Raw genomic sequence first — 15,803 nt, 5'->3', positions numbered from 1 at the left:
AACACTGGAAAATATTTATTGGTCCAAGGATTAACTTAATGATAAAAAAGGTAAGCAGCAAACTGCCAAAATGAGGAATAAACTGAAAACTGGAAGGGAAAAAAATTATTTTTTTAAAAACGTCCTTATACCAGTTCTGCAGCAATAGAAGTAAATTAAGCTTTGACAGTGGATTTAAAAAAAATAAAATAATAATCCTACAGGTGTCTCAATTTGTGTCTAACAGTTTCCAGCACCATCGAAAGGCACTTAAACCAGAGCAGAGACAAACCCCCAAAAGAATCACAAGGAAAGTTGAGTGTCAACACTGGTTGAAATAAGCACCTCAGTTTCAGGTGTGCAGAGAAGCCTTTGAGCTTTGACAGGTCAATTGGCAGTAAGAAAACCATTGCTAAAATGGCAAAATAAAAAAAGGCTCCCCTGGACTGCACAGCAGTGCCTGAGGACTACTGAAGTCTGGAAGAGTAACAACCCAATGAATCAAAATTTGACATTTCTGGTTTATTACACAGAGTTTGTGAGGTAAACTATGAAATGAGGAGGAAGCATGATAGCCTGCGGCTATTTAGCTGGACAGAATGACTGGCACCCTGTCTCAAAAGCATTTTGCAGCGAAATGCGATACAAAAATGAAGCTACTCAGTCAAATTTTCATTTTGCTTCACTGTATTTAATACTTTATCTCCAGTTGTTTATTTGTTCTGTGCTTTAATTTCATAGGCCATTGAGTCATTGAACAGCACAAATATCCACAAAGCTGGAAGAATGGGGTTGCTCTAAATCTTATGACTGAAAAACAAATGAATTGTAATCTGCCTGCTCTCATGAAGGTCACATGGCCAGATATGTATTAGCATATGACTCCAGCTCGGTTCAGAAGGAATCAGATTTTGGAATGACAGTGCTGACATCAGAACTGTCATAGTAAGGAAGGATACATACATACATACATACATACATACATACATACATACATACATACATACATACATACATACATACATACATACGCACGCACGTTGAACTGCTAATAAGCATGTTCCCCTCAAAAGACTATGATGACATTTATACCCTAAATGAAGAATGAAGACCTTTGATGTCTGAAGTCTAGTTTATCAACTGAGCTACGGTGTAACACAGCTAATCAGTAATTGATGCTTATACCCTGACAACTAACACTGTGCAAGCAATATGCCAAAAATCATAAAAACGCACAAAAATCATGAACAAAGTTTAGGCGACCACTTTTTGATGTCATACAGTGTCAGAAACCACAAGATAAGTTGAGACAAGCATGTAATGACAGCCATGCAGTCTGTACAATGCTACTTGCTAGCATCAGTGCAAAACTAAAGAAGCAGACTTCAGAAATCAAAATATGTTGGGGTAGTAAGGGGAAGTTGTGTAAAAGGGTGGGACGTGGTCATACCAGAGGCGGGGGGTGAGGTTGGTGGCATCCACATACTCCCCCCAAAGACAAGCCTCTCCACCAATCACAAGCTTCTTCTGCTCTGCGGTCCCTAAAAGTTCAGGAAAGAAATAAATGACAAGTCTGTTAGTTCGTACTAAATAACAGTAACTTCAAATGCTTTTCTGTAGAAATGCTATGTGTTAGAGAAAGAAGGGAAAAAAAAAAAAAAAAAAAAAAAAAAAAAAGACACCACAAAACTACCAAATCTAGATCTCATTTAAAAATTAATTAATTAATTAATTAATTAATTAATAAATAAATAATAATAAAAACATAATAAACATGACCAACATACGAGACACAAATGCCAAGTCATCCGCGCAAGAATTAATTGAGTATGCTTTCAACATTACCAGATCATTGCAGGACCATCAACTGGTGTACCACTAACACCACAAGCCCAAAAGCACTATCAGGCCCAAAACTGGAGAAGCATAACTACTACAACTGACATACCAACAATAACCATCAGAAAAGTATCCTTACACAGCCATAGTTTTGCTAAGAGACAAATAAATGTGTTCAAAGTGCTGTAACCCCACATCTCTCACCACTACATGCTCAGTAAATCTAAAACCTCACATGATCGTTTTTGCTACACCTAGAAAACCACCTCATATGCAAGACTAATAGCCCAAGACTCCACAAAATCAGAGTACTAATGGTGGAAAAAGTAAAAAAAAAAAAAAAAAAAAAAAAAAAAAAAAAAAAAAAAAAAAACATTTTTATTTTCTGTAATTTCTCTGAAGATGCTCTCTGAATTTTGTCCTGCTGCACCAACGCACTCATATGATCTAAAATCTGTGAATCACGTGGGGGGGGGGTGATCTTTAACCACACTGCAATAAAAACCTGTGTGTTTAATGTATAACTGCTGTGTAATCTAATATGGTGTTTTGTCTAAAAGGACGGGCGATATGACAAACATCACAATACTTTGTTATTTAAAAGGTTCATGAACATGGAAGAGCCAAAACGCAGGAAAACAGCAGTGCCACAGTGAAAAGTGCTACAAAAGTGCACTGAATGTGTGTTCATTTGCATACGTTTAGGAAGGATAAGTAGGGAAAAACGAAGAAACACACTAAAATAAGATTAAGGCATAACGGCCCAAACAACACTGAAAAATATACTGGGGCCTGTCTCGTGGAGTACGTACAGCTTGGACAGTGTTCCTGAATGAAGTTTCAGCTTCATAAAATCCAATAGCCATGCAACCACAGGCAACTTGGTTTACTTTCTCTGTTAGCCAATGTTTATATAGGTGATTAACCCTTTAGTACAAGAATATCATTTATAGTCAACAACCAGTCATGTTGAAAGAGGAGTTAAGCATCTTACCTTCAAAGGGAGAAAAAAGAAAACGGATAATGGATATGTAGAAAGTAAAGCATTAAGGAATAAGCCACTGCTTATTGAAGAGATAAACCACTTTGTATTCTTGAAATCTATGTTGCAAGACTTGTTTTCTTTGCCAAAAAGCAGTAGTTCATATGCCTGAAATAACAAATACTGCAAACTTAAAACCTTAAAAGGGATAGGAAGGGTAAAAAGGCTGTCCCCGATCGACCAATTAGAGTCAAGCTTGCGGCCAAAGAGCTTTTTGACCCCTAATCCAGAAGGCGGTCCACCTTGGAACAGGTTCAGCATGCTGCAAAAGCTGCTATGGTCACACAGCCCGGTAAAAAGGGATACATGGTTGTGCGACAATCTGGGTTAGATTAAGCTAAATTAGGAAACCAAGAAATCCTGCATTGTAAGACAGACCCCTGATTATTACAGAGCATGTACTACTGGACTAAATCTGCTTCTTCAATACATGCAGCTGTTCAGTGTTCTAGAAGCTCTCACAATATGATATTCAGAGAAGCCTACTGATGTAAATTATCATAATGATGTCATACGACCCACCCCTACAATACACTGTGGTCTGTGGACTTACAATGCAACCCATGTCTGAACCAATATATTGCTGGTCAGAAAAAAAAAACAAAAACCTTGTATCTCCAAATTAGTAACTTTGCAGGAGAAGGAAAAAACATGCTTTACATTTAATGCAAGTCCCCCCGCCGACACACACACAACCACACACCATTGAAGTTCTGAGGGTCAGCCTTGTAAATGCCCAGCCAGTCTTGGCCATAGCTGATGCGGTTTAGGTACCAGGGGGAGGAGAGGAGGGTTTGGAACCCAGCCGCTGTTATCCGTGCCATTTCATCCTGGTACGGTGGCTTCTCCTTCCACACATGGATCTGCGTGTCTGCTTTCAGCTACATACAGACACACAATCACAAATTTGCAAATAAGCAGGCAGGGATGAGACGCAACAAACAGGTGGAAGAAAGGACACGGCTTGTTTCTTTTGGTCTTAAACTGTTTTCACATCTCAGCTGCATTTTACTTTGGTTTTTGGGCAACAATCCATCTTTTACCATTTGGTTTGGTTGGTTTTACAGTGCAATAGCTGAAGTCCACCAAATAATACACATGGATGCTTTGTGTTCTTTGACTGGACATGAATCTAGCAGGGATACAAGCACTCAGTGACTCATGTTTGTCTCATTCAATTATCTACTTTTTCCTTTACGTTTTATTTAAAGTTATTTTAACTAGTGAAAGTTAGCGACCATAATGTTGCATGAAAACACAGATGCTTAGTAGCTACATCGTGTACCACAATCAGTAATAAAAAGGTAAACCTTACTTGCCTTGTTTTTTTTAAATAATACATTAAAAAAGACCACTCTTTAGTACAGGCAGAGTGATTAGACATGTCACAAATGGACTGAACCAAAGAAAGGTTCAACTGGTTAACCTGTACAGGGTAGGTATAAAAGCACCCTAGGGGTACCATCATAAAAAGTTCACCAAGCTGCTGTAAATTAGATACAAAAGGCACGTTCACACACTAAATGCTAAATACATGCTGCAGCAACAGGTTACTGTCTTTTTTCTGCATCTTACTGCCACCACAATTATGGTGCAATACATTACAGGACAGTATGGTTCCAAATTTGAACCCAAAACTATATACACCCTTGCCAACTATCGGCATACATTTTGCATCGCATACATTCGCTTTTATGTCAAGAGTCACAGCCTTTGCACAGCTTTTTTTTTTTTTTTTTTTTTTTTTTTTTTTAAATGGCAGTCACTGATAGTCACTAAACAACTGTGTTTGACCAACCAGTGGTTTGCATCATTAGTAGCTCCACCCAAAAGTTCTGTACAAGTACACTTGTGACCCAGCAAGAAGGGTAACCAAACCCAGCACCTGTGGCAACACAGCATTATATGGTGTATACATAGTAGAGCTTTGATAATATAATAAAATCCAGCATAAATGTGAATGTGCCTTAAGTACAATAATGGTTATGAATTTGAAGATCCTCCATAAAGACCGAAGCATACTGTGCTTTACTGCCAAGCAGTGAGATGCAGGCCACATGCAGTGAGCGTGAGTAGAAAGTGTTTAACAGAAGTGGGCAGAGTAACCTAAACCCACACTCAAGTAACAGTGAAATAAACTCTTTAGCAGAAGTACAAAAGTACAAGCAACCGCAAAACCTTAGTAGATCCAGTATTTATGATGTGGCTTTACTCTTTGTCTAGAATAAAACTTGAATACTAGACATGACCACACACACACACACACACACACACACACACACACACACACACACACACACACACACACACACACACACACACACACACACACACACACACACACACACACACACACACACACACACACACACGGATGCCTAAAATGCTACTGAAGTTACGAAGTAGTTACTTTCCCCACAAATATACTTGAGTGCATGGAACTGGTTACTACCCACCTCTGGTTGTCAATTGTAGAGACAAACATAAAAACACTCAATACAAGATGTATGCGTGAAAAACAGCAACAGACTACGCAAAAGACTACAATAAGACAGACATCGCTCACAGGTTCAGTTTCACTAAACTGCTCTAGGAATATCTGATCAACACTGATCTTCCATCACTAGACAAACATAACAGTTCAACCAGACACTCGTTAAGTGTTATAGCAGTTAGTGGACTTTACTAATGTACTTTACTAATACATATATATTTTTAATAAATATTCATTTCAGGACGAAAGTCCTACCTTTCGCCTAAAGACAGCTGGTAAAGGCTCCACCCGACTCAGAAGGATAAGCGGTTTAAATCGGTGTGTGCCTTAATTACTGACAAGTCACCACCTTACAAATCAATTGTTAAACATTTATCATAGACCAGCACAATTGTATTAGATACCTGAATTGCAGTCTTTTGTGATTAACACCAGTAACTACAGAAGCTAAGAGTCTGTTTGCACCTTGCATTAACACGTGTTTCTGGATTGTGCTTGGATTTCATTAAAATGCATCCCAAGTTTGGATGGACAAGCATGTCAACACACAAAATGTTTCCGTTTTACCTTTTGTTTACAATACAAGCGGACAATCTTTACTTGGGTGCCTTCATCTGCCTGAGTGCATGAAGGCACTCCAGTATCCTCCATCTTTCATGCTATTGATTCTCCCCTCACCTGTAATTTACCAGACACTAATGTAACTGTAGAAGGAGGGCAACAACGCACAGTTTACACTCGTGTTAAATGTGGTCAAGATCCGTCTCTGATGTCTATGCGGTTTTTGCTTGCAACTACACAATGCAATCCTAACTTGATATCAGCAAACAAGCACCAATACAATCACAAGAATGACCATTTTCAGTATATGTACTAAAAGCGAACTAATCATGTAAATAATAATTGTGAGAAGTACAAAATGCCTCAAAATGATAAGTGAAGGATGAGACAAGGTGAACACAGGAATGAAGCAGGAAAAGAGGAGGCGAGTCTTACATCTACACAACATGGCACTCACTATGCCTCTAAAAATGAGGCACTTGGGATTCTATCGAAGTTGCTTACTTGATTGCCGAATTAAAAATCTTATCGAACCTGAAAACGTGTATTGTTAGGCTTCTAGTATGTGCGTCTATATTACATTAATCATAACATGAACAGAGGGCACATACGTATACATCAGAAAGCGTATCGTAAGGAGAGACCGCTGCATCTGAAACTGAATTTTGTGTGTTGTTACACCCCTAATAAGTCTTCAACAACTAAAGATAAACTACAGCTACTCCACAACTAAACTGTTTAAAAGAAGCAAATAGAGAAGCTGAATAAACGTCTCCAAGCTCAGTGATCCCATCACCTGAGAGTGGCTTAAAATGGAAGTCTGAGAGTGAAACTTGGGCTGAATTTCACATTGCACAAAAAATTCTAGACAAAATCAAAGCCCAACAAAGAAAATGTCCAAGTAGACACATCAACATCCACCCAAACCCCCTGAGCCAGTTCTGATATACTAAGTAGAGAGGGAAGAAAAGCTACAACAAAAGAACAAAAGAATCCTTTACCATCACTTTCAAGAAATTCTAGTAAGAAAACAACTATTTTGAGCTGCTACGTAAATTAACCCTTAGAAGTACAGTTATTGCTCGTTACACATATCACTGTCCAAGCGAGAAAAAAAAAACAAAAAAAAAAAAAAAAAAAAAAAAAAAAAAACACAACACACACACACACACACACACACACACACACACACACCACAACAACAACAACACCACCCCCTCTCAAAAACAGCAGCTTTAAAGGAGAAATCAGAACTATAATTAATTTTAAATGTAAATTAATATAATGAGATTTTCAGTTTATTTATTTATTGCCATATAAAAGGACAGCGGCTATACTTAAATGAAAAATAAATAAATAAAAAAGTAAGAGACAGAAAGCTAATTTTTTTGTGCCAGTTTGAAACATTCAAACAACTTTTGAAATCATTTTTTTGCTTTTGACTTTTGGCACATTATAAAGGAAGCAGGTCTTAGAAGAGCATGTTCACCTGCTGATTTTAGAAGGACAGCTCTTAACATGTACCTAGGCACACAAATGGGGGCCACGCACCGCTTGCAACATGGCGGAACAGTGTCATTCCGTATGGAGTGCAAGGTTACACTGGCATGTTGAATATTAAGACTAAAGGTTAGTCATATGCATTTTAAATAATTAACGTAATACGTGTTCCAGGTACTGCATCAACCTGCCTAAAAAAAATTACAATTTGGGAAATTGAAAGTATATTAGGTAAATAAATATTGAAATAAATATTAGGTTAGCAGTGCCCGCTAACTAGGCAAGCTTTGCTGCTGTTTAAATTAGTGCAACAAAGTTGGCATGTCACGGTTGGCCGTTACGTTCTGGGGAAGATGACCGATTTCTCTGCTTCCACCCCCCCCCTCCCCCCCTCCGCCAGTTGAGCTACATGTAAGAAAAATTATATTGCCTTTGTTACTGCCAGCAATAACTGTGACCAAGAGTTAAGTATCTGAATTAACCAGTTACACTGCAACAGTAAATACACACACACACACACACACACACACACACACACACACACACACACACACACACACACACACACACACACACACACACACACACACACACACACACACACACACACACACACACACACACACACACACACCTACCCAGGGCTATTGTAAACCACTAGGTCAATGAGCACACCAACCCTCAAAATTGAGCGGCTCGACTGTGTAGTACTTCTTCCAGTCCTGTCCATAGCTAATGTAGTCCAAATACCAGGGGGCGGAGAGAATGGCGGTGAAACCAGACCCTGTGACATTCTGAAGTTCCTTGTCCACATTGTTGTTCATCCACACTTCCACGACTGTGTCACCTTTCAACTGCAAGCACACAACTCAAAGTTGTCTGACAAAAAAAAAAAAAAAGCCTATTTGTTTGCACAAGCACAAAGCGCAGATTGCTGCATATAAAAAGGTTGCATAGGTTAGCAAAGCGCTACGCAACGAAAGTTGATCATTACTTCCAAAGATAGCAGAACATCAATAGACGCATCAGTTAGCAACTTGAAAGTGATTGTGTTCAACCATTTGATGAAAAAGGTTATTCGCTACAAGAGTACAGATTGAATACTCTTTTGTAAAAATGCTCATTGGATGCAGCATAAAAAAAGAAAAAGTAATGTTAAGGTTATTTAGGGGCTTAACCATCAAACCAAATAAATGTGCGCAGGAAAAACCCAAACCATAACTGATGCAAAGCAACAAAAATGTTTAATGGATTTCTGGATATTTACTCTAAATATGACTGCCATAATAAGGGGTGGGGTGGGGTATTATTTTTTTAAATTAATTAATTAATTTATTTTACGCGCTTGATTTTCTTTGCATCCAATGACCATCCTCACCTGAAAAAGGTTTATATTTAAAAAAAAAAAGAAAGAAGAAAACCCACGACAGACACCAAGGTTACAGCTGGGGATTTTGACCTTTTTTTCCCCCTTAATCATCTATAAAGCAACAGAAGCCAGTCTATCCAGAAAGAGCTACTAGGTCTTACCTTAACACCATTGTCAAAGACCTCCTGCCACACCATGTAGCCTTTATTGGTGGTGCTCACAATGTCAAGAAGCCTGTAGTTAAAGTCAGACATTAACAACATTTCAGATGTTTTCCCACTTCATTTTGCACAAACAGTGGGATCTCTTACCGTTGGATATAGTAGGATTCAAGTTTTCTGTAGTCCTGGCCAAAGCCCTGCTGATCCATGAACTTCTGAATGTCAGGGTTTGACTTCCTAAAGACAAGACATGATTGTAGCTGAACTGTGAACTTAAATAGCCAATGACAGCTTTATTTGCTTGGTTTGTATCAAAACAAAGGTAGCAGGCTCAGTACTTTCAAAACCATACAAATTGAAAAGTGTCTCTGAGGCGAATGCTGAAAGAGCACTGCCTTTTTGCTATAAGCTGTTCCCGAGTAAATCACTAAGGATGCGATTCTTCCAACAGAATATTCTTTGTCCCTCACCAGCAAGAGAAGTCCACCTCGTCTCCCCCCAGGTGGATGTAGGCATCAGGGAAAACAGTGCTGACCTCTTTGAAAAAACGGGTCATGAAGTCATAGGTGGAGTTCAGAATGGGGTTTACTGGGCCGAAAGTTCCCGAAGGACTGCTGCCAGAGAAGCATGGAGTCAGAAGACCCGTCTGACCTACGCAAAAAGAGACGGTTTATGGTCGCTCAAAGAGGCAGCAAAGACTTCTGTCAACATCTAACGGACACAATTTATATACAGAATTATATTGGTGGTTGAGAGCTTTTTAAAAGAAGACTCTTCTCAAAAAAATGTTTTCTAATGATGAACAATGGCAAGCCCAGGTAGCATTCCATTGAATTTAAATGACTGAATACTGCTTTGAATACCGCTTTGAATACCAACTGTCCAGAGTAAAGGGTTCTGCCCTTGTTCTGTACTTTGAAGAATTGCAGGTGATAAAGTTTAACTGGGTGATACAGCAATCTATCCACTACGAAAAAGTATGAATCCAACTATTTGTATTCAACATTTCACATACTGCACTGCATTCAAGGGTTTTTCCACTGACCTTTACCCCACGAGAAGGTGTGTCCAGGAGAGTCAAACTCAGCAAGGACACGAATGCCCCTCATGCGAGCAAACTCAATGACCATCTTCACATCAGCGGGGGTATACACATGTGTGTAAGGGTGGTAGGCTCCCTATTGAAAACACAAAATAAAGGATATTAGCAGGGGTGTTAAGGCATGATAACCTAGTCAAAATATAATTTCATTGGGTTGTGATATTTGTAGGGCACCTTTTCCTGTATTTTTTAATTACATCTTTGACTATTAGTCACCCCACCCAGCTTTAAGTGATTATCTGTTAACACACACACACACACACACACACACACACACACACACACACACACACACGCTCTAGTGTTTTCAGAACGAGTGAGTAGGAGAATAGATCGAGAACTAGTTTAAGGAACATACAGGGAAGAAGATTTGCCAATATGCATTTTTAATCAATATTTTTTTAATCAATAAGTCAAGAAAGGGGCAACCATCAGACCACCCATGCTCACTAACCGTGGCATCATAACAAGCCTAGGTATGAGCCATAAACCTAAATATATGCAAGTTCCTAACAGTAAAGCTCTAGAATAGAGGACACAAAGACATATTGGTCATGGCTTACGCTTGCAATAATACAGGAACAAGGGAGGTCACTACAGCTATGTTAATTCAGCTTTACTTATTTCACATACCCTCTTTTTCCAAGACAGCAGACAGAAAAAAAAAAAAAAAAAGATTTTTAGAACCAGAACAACTGAGCTAAACATACATTTAATGTTTAAAGCAGTTTAGTCCTGGGGAAATAAGAAGGTTGGCTGATGTACAAATCCAGTTTATCTCAGATACAGCCTAGTTTTCTTAACTAAAGTATTTAAATAATGAAAAATGGATCTGTTCCGCTGAACCCTTTTTTGGGAATTGCTGCACTGTTTCAACTGCAGTTTAGGTAATTCACTGTAATCTTGCTGCTACAAACACCCAGTGTCAAAGAACAATAAAAGCTTTAAGCTTTATATAAACATAAAAGATGTTCTGCTCAGGAATAAGTAGAGACACAACTGCAACGATAAAAACATTTTAAAAACCAAACAAAAATAGCCCGTCAGGCAGTGTCTGGGAACATTCAGTAAAAGACAGCTTACCTTGTGACTGAGGTCGGGAAAAGTGCGACTTTGGAAGGGGAAAGACTGATCATCCACGATGTGCCAGTGGAAAACATTGAACTTGTTCATCGCCATGGCTTCCTATTAAAACATTGCGAGAAATAATACAATTAAATCCATCTAAGCTTCATATTTGGTACAACAACCATACATACCTACATAATGGTGGCTGACAAAACTGCACCACCACAACAACAACAACCAGTACTACTTCACAAAAAAGAGCTGCAATTGCAGAAAACTCATCAAAACATGTACACTGCATTTTACAAATACTCTGCAAAATAATAAGCATTGCAAATAGATGCTTTGCAAACTCTACAAAGCCGGTCACTACACAAGAGGACGCGCAGAAGTTGGAGCTCTTCTTATAAACTTTTCCAATCTATGCAGCAAAAATATTTTCTAGTAAAAGCAACTAACTTAATTGACTGGGTAACGAAAAGCACTACATCATAATAGAATTTGAAAAGGTACACCCTTCAGCAAATTTCAAACAGCAATACCAAATATGACGGATAGCTACCACAGCACAGCCATCATGTCGGATAGCAAACCAGCCAGCCAAGTGAACTATAAACTTCCTGAATGTGAGTGTCTGTGGTCTTATTAACATCTGTCAGTGACTTCATCCATCACAGATACTTTACCCCCTTTTCAGAGCTGAGAAACACTTCCACTACTGTGTCTCATTGTGACTGTTTGCAGCGTTGCTGAAGTGTTTTTTGTATTTGCAGCATGTTTGTGAAATGTAGAGGTTTTCACTGTACTATAAACTGTCTTGTCGGCCTCCATCTTGTATACATGATCAGACTTCTGTTATAGCAAATATGTATAAAATGTTTAATTACTGTGATGAAGACTTATGAGCAATACAAATAATTCACATGCTATTATTACTATACTTTTGGTGTCAAATAAAATAAAGAGAAAGTTAACAGTGTAACCAAGAACAGATTTTGGGTAAAGCCCCCTCGATTACCCCAATCAAAAGCACTAGGCAAAACACTAATACATGCAATGCAGGAGCAGCGCAAGACCAGGCTTGGAATATTGTATCAAATAACATAACATAGGTGGGTTTTAACTACTGTTGTAAACAAAACCAGCAATCACAGCATTGTTTACTTTGTACAGTTCCATCATGAAATTACACTGGACAGTTTATCTGGATTATCTGGACAGCCTTGCTCTGGTCACACACTACTGCAGGTTTTAAACAGATCTTGTGATACGCATTTCTTCCTTGGTCAAGATGACTAATAAGTGGTAGACACACGGTTGTGCTTTTCAAGTTATGCAAGTAAAACCAGTTCCCTGAAGTGTAGCTTCCTTCAGTTAAGCAAAGTGTACACAGAATAACGCACACCGCAGAAAGAAATGGAATCTTTTTTTATTGTTTAGAGGCATGGAACTGTAAATAATAATACATTTAGACTACTACTCTTGATCTAGAGCATCAGGCTTCAAGACAAAACTGCTGCTCTAAAGCAAAAAAGGCACTCCATAACTGTTACGAATAGTACAGTATCCATGTACTAACTACACTAATATTTTGTTTATACTCCATTTTGAACCATCAGCTGAAATTACTGTTAACTGTCACAAGATTTCCTTCTGACTAAACAGATATTTGAATACCAGAACTCCTCTCTGACTCCTCTAGTGGCCCAAACCAGTTCTTAAGAGTATTATCCTAACCTTATCCCTAAATAGCTGTTGTAAGGACACTGGCTTAACAAATCTGATCAGTGTAAAGACTAACTCTTACAAAAGTACAGAGCATTGTTTTTTAAAACCGTATGAATGAACTGAAAAGACTGGGTGTGGACGTTAAAAGGGAAAAACTTGGAAAACTTGAACTGCTAGCAGTTCTAGACCCGTTACCAGTAGGTTGGATTCATTAAAATACATGTGCATTAAATCCTTTATAAAGCAAAGACTAGCGTGTCCCACAAAAATTAGGAAATAAATTGGTGAACCACTTATATATATGTATAAAATATTAGAGAACACCAGAAAGCTTACCAGATTTGCCAAAATGACTTTGAGAGGCAGGTAGTGTCTAGATGAGTCCAGCAAGATGCCGCGATGAGCAAACCGAGGAAAGTCTGAGATACTCGTCTTATTGATGTTTTGCTGTGCAAAAATAAGTCAAATATGAAAATAATTTTCCATTCAAGCAGATCAAGTTAATAGCACATAACCACAGAAGAATGAACTCACGCCTCCATAGTCATCTTCATACACAAGTTGACTGAAGGTTTCAAGCCCTAATAAAAACAAAGAAAGTGAGCATAACTAATAAAGGACCTCAAGACAAACAGTGTGACCGCAGTTATCTGAAGGTTTCAAAGTCTTCGTAGCTGCTTCTTATACATGATCACACAGTGTCATAAAACACAATGACTGTACGGTGAATTATCACCTCCCAAAGAAGTCACCAGTCAGTGACAGAGCATCATACACTTTTAAACAGTATGGTTCAAGGAAACGTTTCCTTCCGGGGCAATGCAATAAATTAAACAATAGCATGTTTTTCTCTGATATGCATCAGCACTGAAGTTCTGAAAAATAGCTAACACTGATAAATCAGTACCAAGAGATTAAGTCACAAGCAGGACCATACTAATACTAAAATTAGCTTACCTCGCAATGCTCCCCATACACTTGCTGCCTTTAGAACAGCTGTGGGTTGGTTCACTTCAAGTTGGTCTACACAAACAGAGCAGGTTTTGGAGAAGTCATTAAACATGTGGTTGCATCACCAAGTGATTTTAACCTTTCCCATATGAACTGTAACCATGGTTACTGACTGTTTTACTCAAATGCAGAAATTATCAACATCCATTATGACTCGATTCAAACCAAAATCATATACCAGACAATTAAACTGTGTATTAAACTGGATGTTGACTGCGGAAACTAACTAGCCTAAGTAATTTCATCATTCGCAGTGCATCGTGACCAAATATGGTGCATAGCATAACCTGCCATAAAGCTCTTGGATCCATCTTTTTCAAGCACAGAAGTAAGAGTTAACCATGAAATGTTCCAACCTGCATTACACACAATTCTCCACACATCCAATAACATCACTGGTCTTGGATCTGCTTTACTATTCTTTCATTCCAAACCAAAAAATATCCCGTCCATTGACAAAACAGGCTACTTAGGCCTTCCATGATCTAAGAAAGCGCAACCTACAAGCAGGTTAAACCATTTAAATTCAGATTATCCTCGTCCAGAAGCAGATGTCATGTCACAACTTGGATTACGGTAATCTCTGCTCTTCAGAAGATTAGGCAAGCAATTAACAGATTACTGGGACTCTACAGGAACACAGGAAGCAGGAACTCACATGACTCATCTGACTTTAGACTGGGGTAGCCATCGCACTCCGGGTCCGCAGACGTGATCTGCACCTGAAGCTCCGCCAGATCAGCGTCAAACACGTTCTCTAGGTTCTTCCCATGCTTCCTTCCATTTCCGAATATGTAACTGTAGTACCTGGAAAACCAAGAGACAAGGTGTTTAGGAAGTCTGGCCGGTCAAGCGGTCACAGAGCTGCTCTTAGCCTCAGCTGTTCACAGACTTCTGCTATATTTTTTAAGTGAGCTTCACAACGAACAAACCCCTGCAAACTCACAAACCAGTTCCGGAAACTGTAATGTGACCTCAAAATCTCTGCATAATTCAGTGGTGATGAGATATAAATAAACTAAATGAGAGGGGCATGGTGTGAAATTGTGTTTTCTAATTTGTAAAAGAAACATACAGGCTTCTGGTTCCCATCACCACCACTGAAAACAACTGACACAGCAAGCTTCTCGAGAATAAAGCATATCTAAACCATTTTACTGTGCAGAAAGTTTACAGCATCCTGTATATCTCTCACACAATCATTAATATACCAGCTTGGTGTCTGACTTTGTTCTCTGCCTTGTTTTACTGATCTTTCCTCTGCATTATCCAACTGCCACTGTAACCTGTAAACCTGTACCACTCACATTAAAACCCCAATTTCAGCTGCACCAAAAAGAGGGTGGTTTCTGTTGAAAGGCTTGGTTCCTCTTGCTGTTTCTATCTCTTATGAAATTTCCTGCCGCTGCCTCCTTCATACTGAGTATTGTGAGCTACTTTGAGACAATATTGTTAAAAGCGATATGAGCCAACTGAACTAAAACTAAGTTTGGTGAACTAGAAATGTTTCTCGCTGAAGTTAAGCACAATGTACTTCCTCGTTGGCATCCCTCAGCTCTGGCTACAGAGACTGTCTTTGTAAACAGCCATACCTCAGACAGGAAGCTCACATGACCGAAGCTAAAGATGCCATAAATCAGTCCAACTTACCTGCGGAAGGCGTTTTGGAGGAGGCTGCAGCTCGGCCCGGCCGTCGACTCTTTGGCGTGAACGATTTGAAAGCTTGCCGAGCTCAGTCTGAAAGCATCCACAGACGTCTGAAACTTCTGTGGCAGCGGCCAGAGAGCCACTTCGTCCGACTCGCTGTGCCTCCGGGCTGCGAAACCGTCAAAAAGCCAGCCGTCGCAGACAGTAACCGTTAATAACAGCGTCCAAACGCTCAGTAAGCGCAGCGCGGCCATCGCTGCGGCCGTGTTCACTGAGCTGACGGTTAGAGGCGCGAGAGCCTG

The 15,803-nt window shown here is 39.2% G+C and overlaps 1 protein-coding gene across 4 annotated transcripts in view; it reads right to left on the bottom strand.

The window, feature by feature from the left end:
• Window positions 1–15,803, bottom strand: part of hexb (hexosaminidase B (beta polypeptide)) — a 16,815-nt gene extending 1,012 nt beyond the window's left edge. The window contains exons 1-13 of one of the 4 annotated variants that reach the window (XM_017698726.2): window positions 15,505–15,803; window positions 14,513–14,661; window positions 13,801–13,866; window positions 13,378–13,424; window positions 13,180–13,290; window positions 11,131–11,232; window positions 10,681–10,683; window positions 9,991–10,123; window positions 9,416–9,596; window positions 9,096–9,182; window positions 8,946–9,018; window positions 3,564–3,741; window positions 1,430–1,520 (exon numbers count right to left, since the gene is read on the bottom strand). In XM_017698726.2, the coding sequence (XP_017554215.1) occupies window positions 1,430–1,520; window positions 3,564–3,741; window positions 8,946–9,018; window positions 9,096–9,182; window positions 9,416–9,596; window positions 9,991–10,123; window positions 10,681–10,683; window positions 11,131–11,232; window positions 13,180–13,290; window positions 13,378–13,424; window positions 13,801–13,866; window positions 14,513–14,661; window positions 15,505–15,755 (1,472 nt within the window). In that variant the 5' untranslated portion in view covers window positions 15,756–15,803. Of the gene's footprint in view, window positions 1–1,429; window positions 1,521–3,563; window positions 3,742–8,094; window positions 8,270–8,945; window positions 9,019–9,095; window positions 9,183–9,415; window positions 9,597–9,990; window positions 10,124–10,680; window positions 10,684–11,130; window positions 11,233–13,179; window positions 13,291–13,377; window positions 13,425–13,800; window positions 13,867–14,512; window positions 14,662–15,504 lie in introns of all 4 variants that reach the window. The other 3 variants (XM_017698735.2, XM_017698745.2, XM_017698754.2) reach the window with 3 other exon arrangements.

Source organism: Pygocentrus nattereri, chromosome 23, assembly GCF_015220715.1.
Source record: "Pygocentrus nattereri isolate fPygNat1 chromosome 23, fPygNat1.pri, whole genome shotgun sequence".
NCBI classification, from domain to species: domain Eukaryota; kingdom Metazoa; phylum Chordata; class Actinopteri; order Characiformes; family Serrasalmidae; genus Pygocentrus; species Pygocentrus nattereri.
The sequence above is the reverse complement of the archived record's forward strand: the minus strand, read 5'-3'. Positions and strand labels throughout refer to the sequence as shown.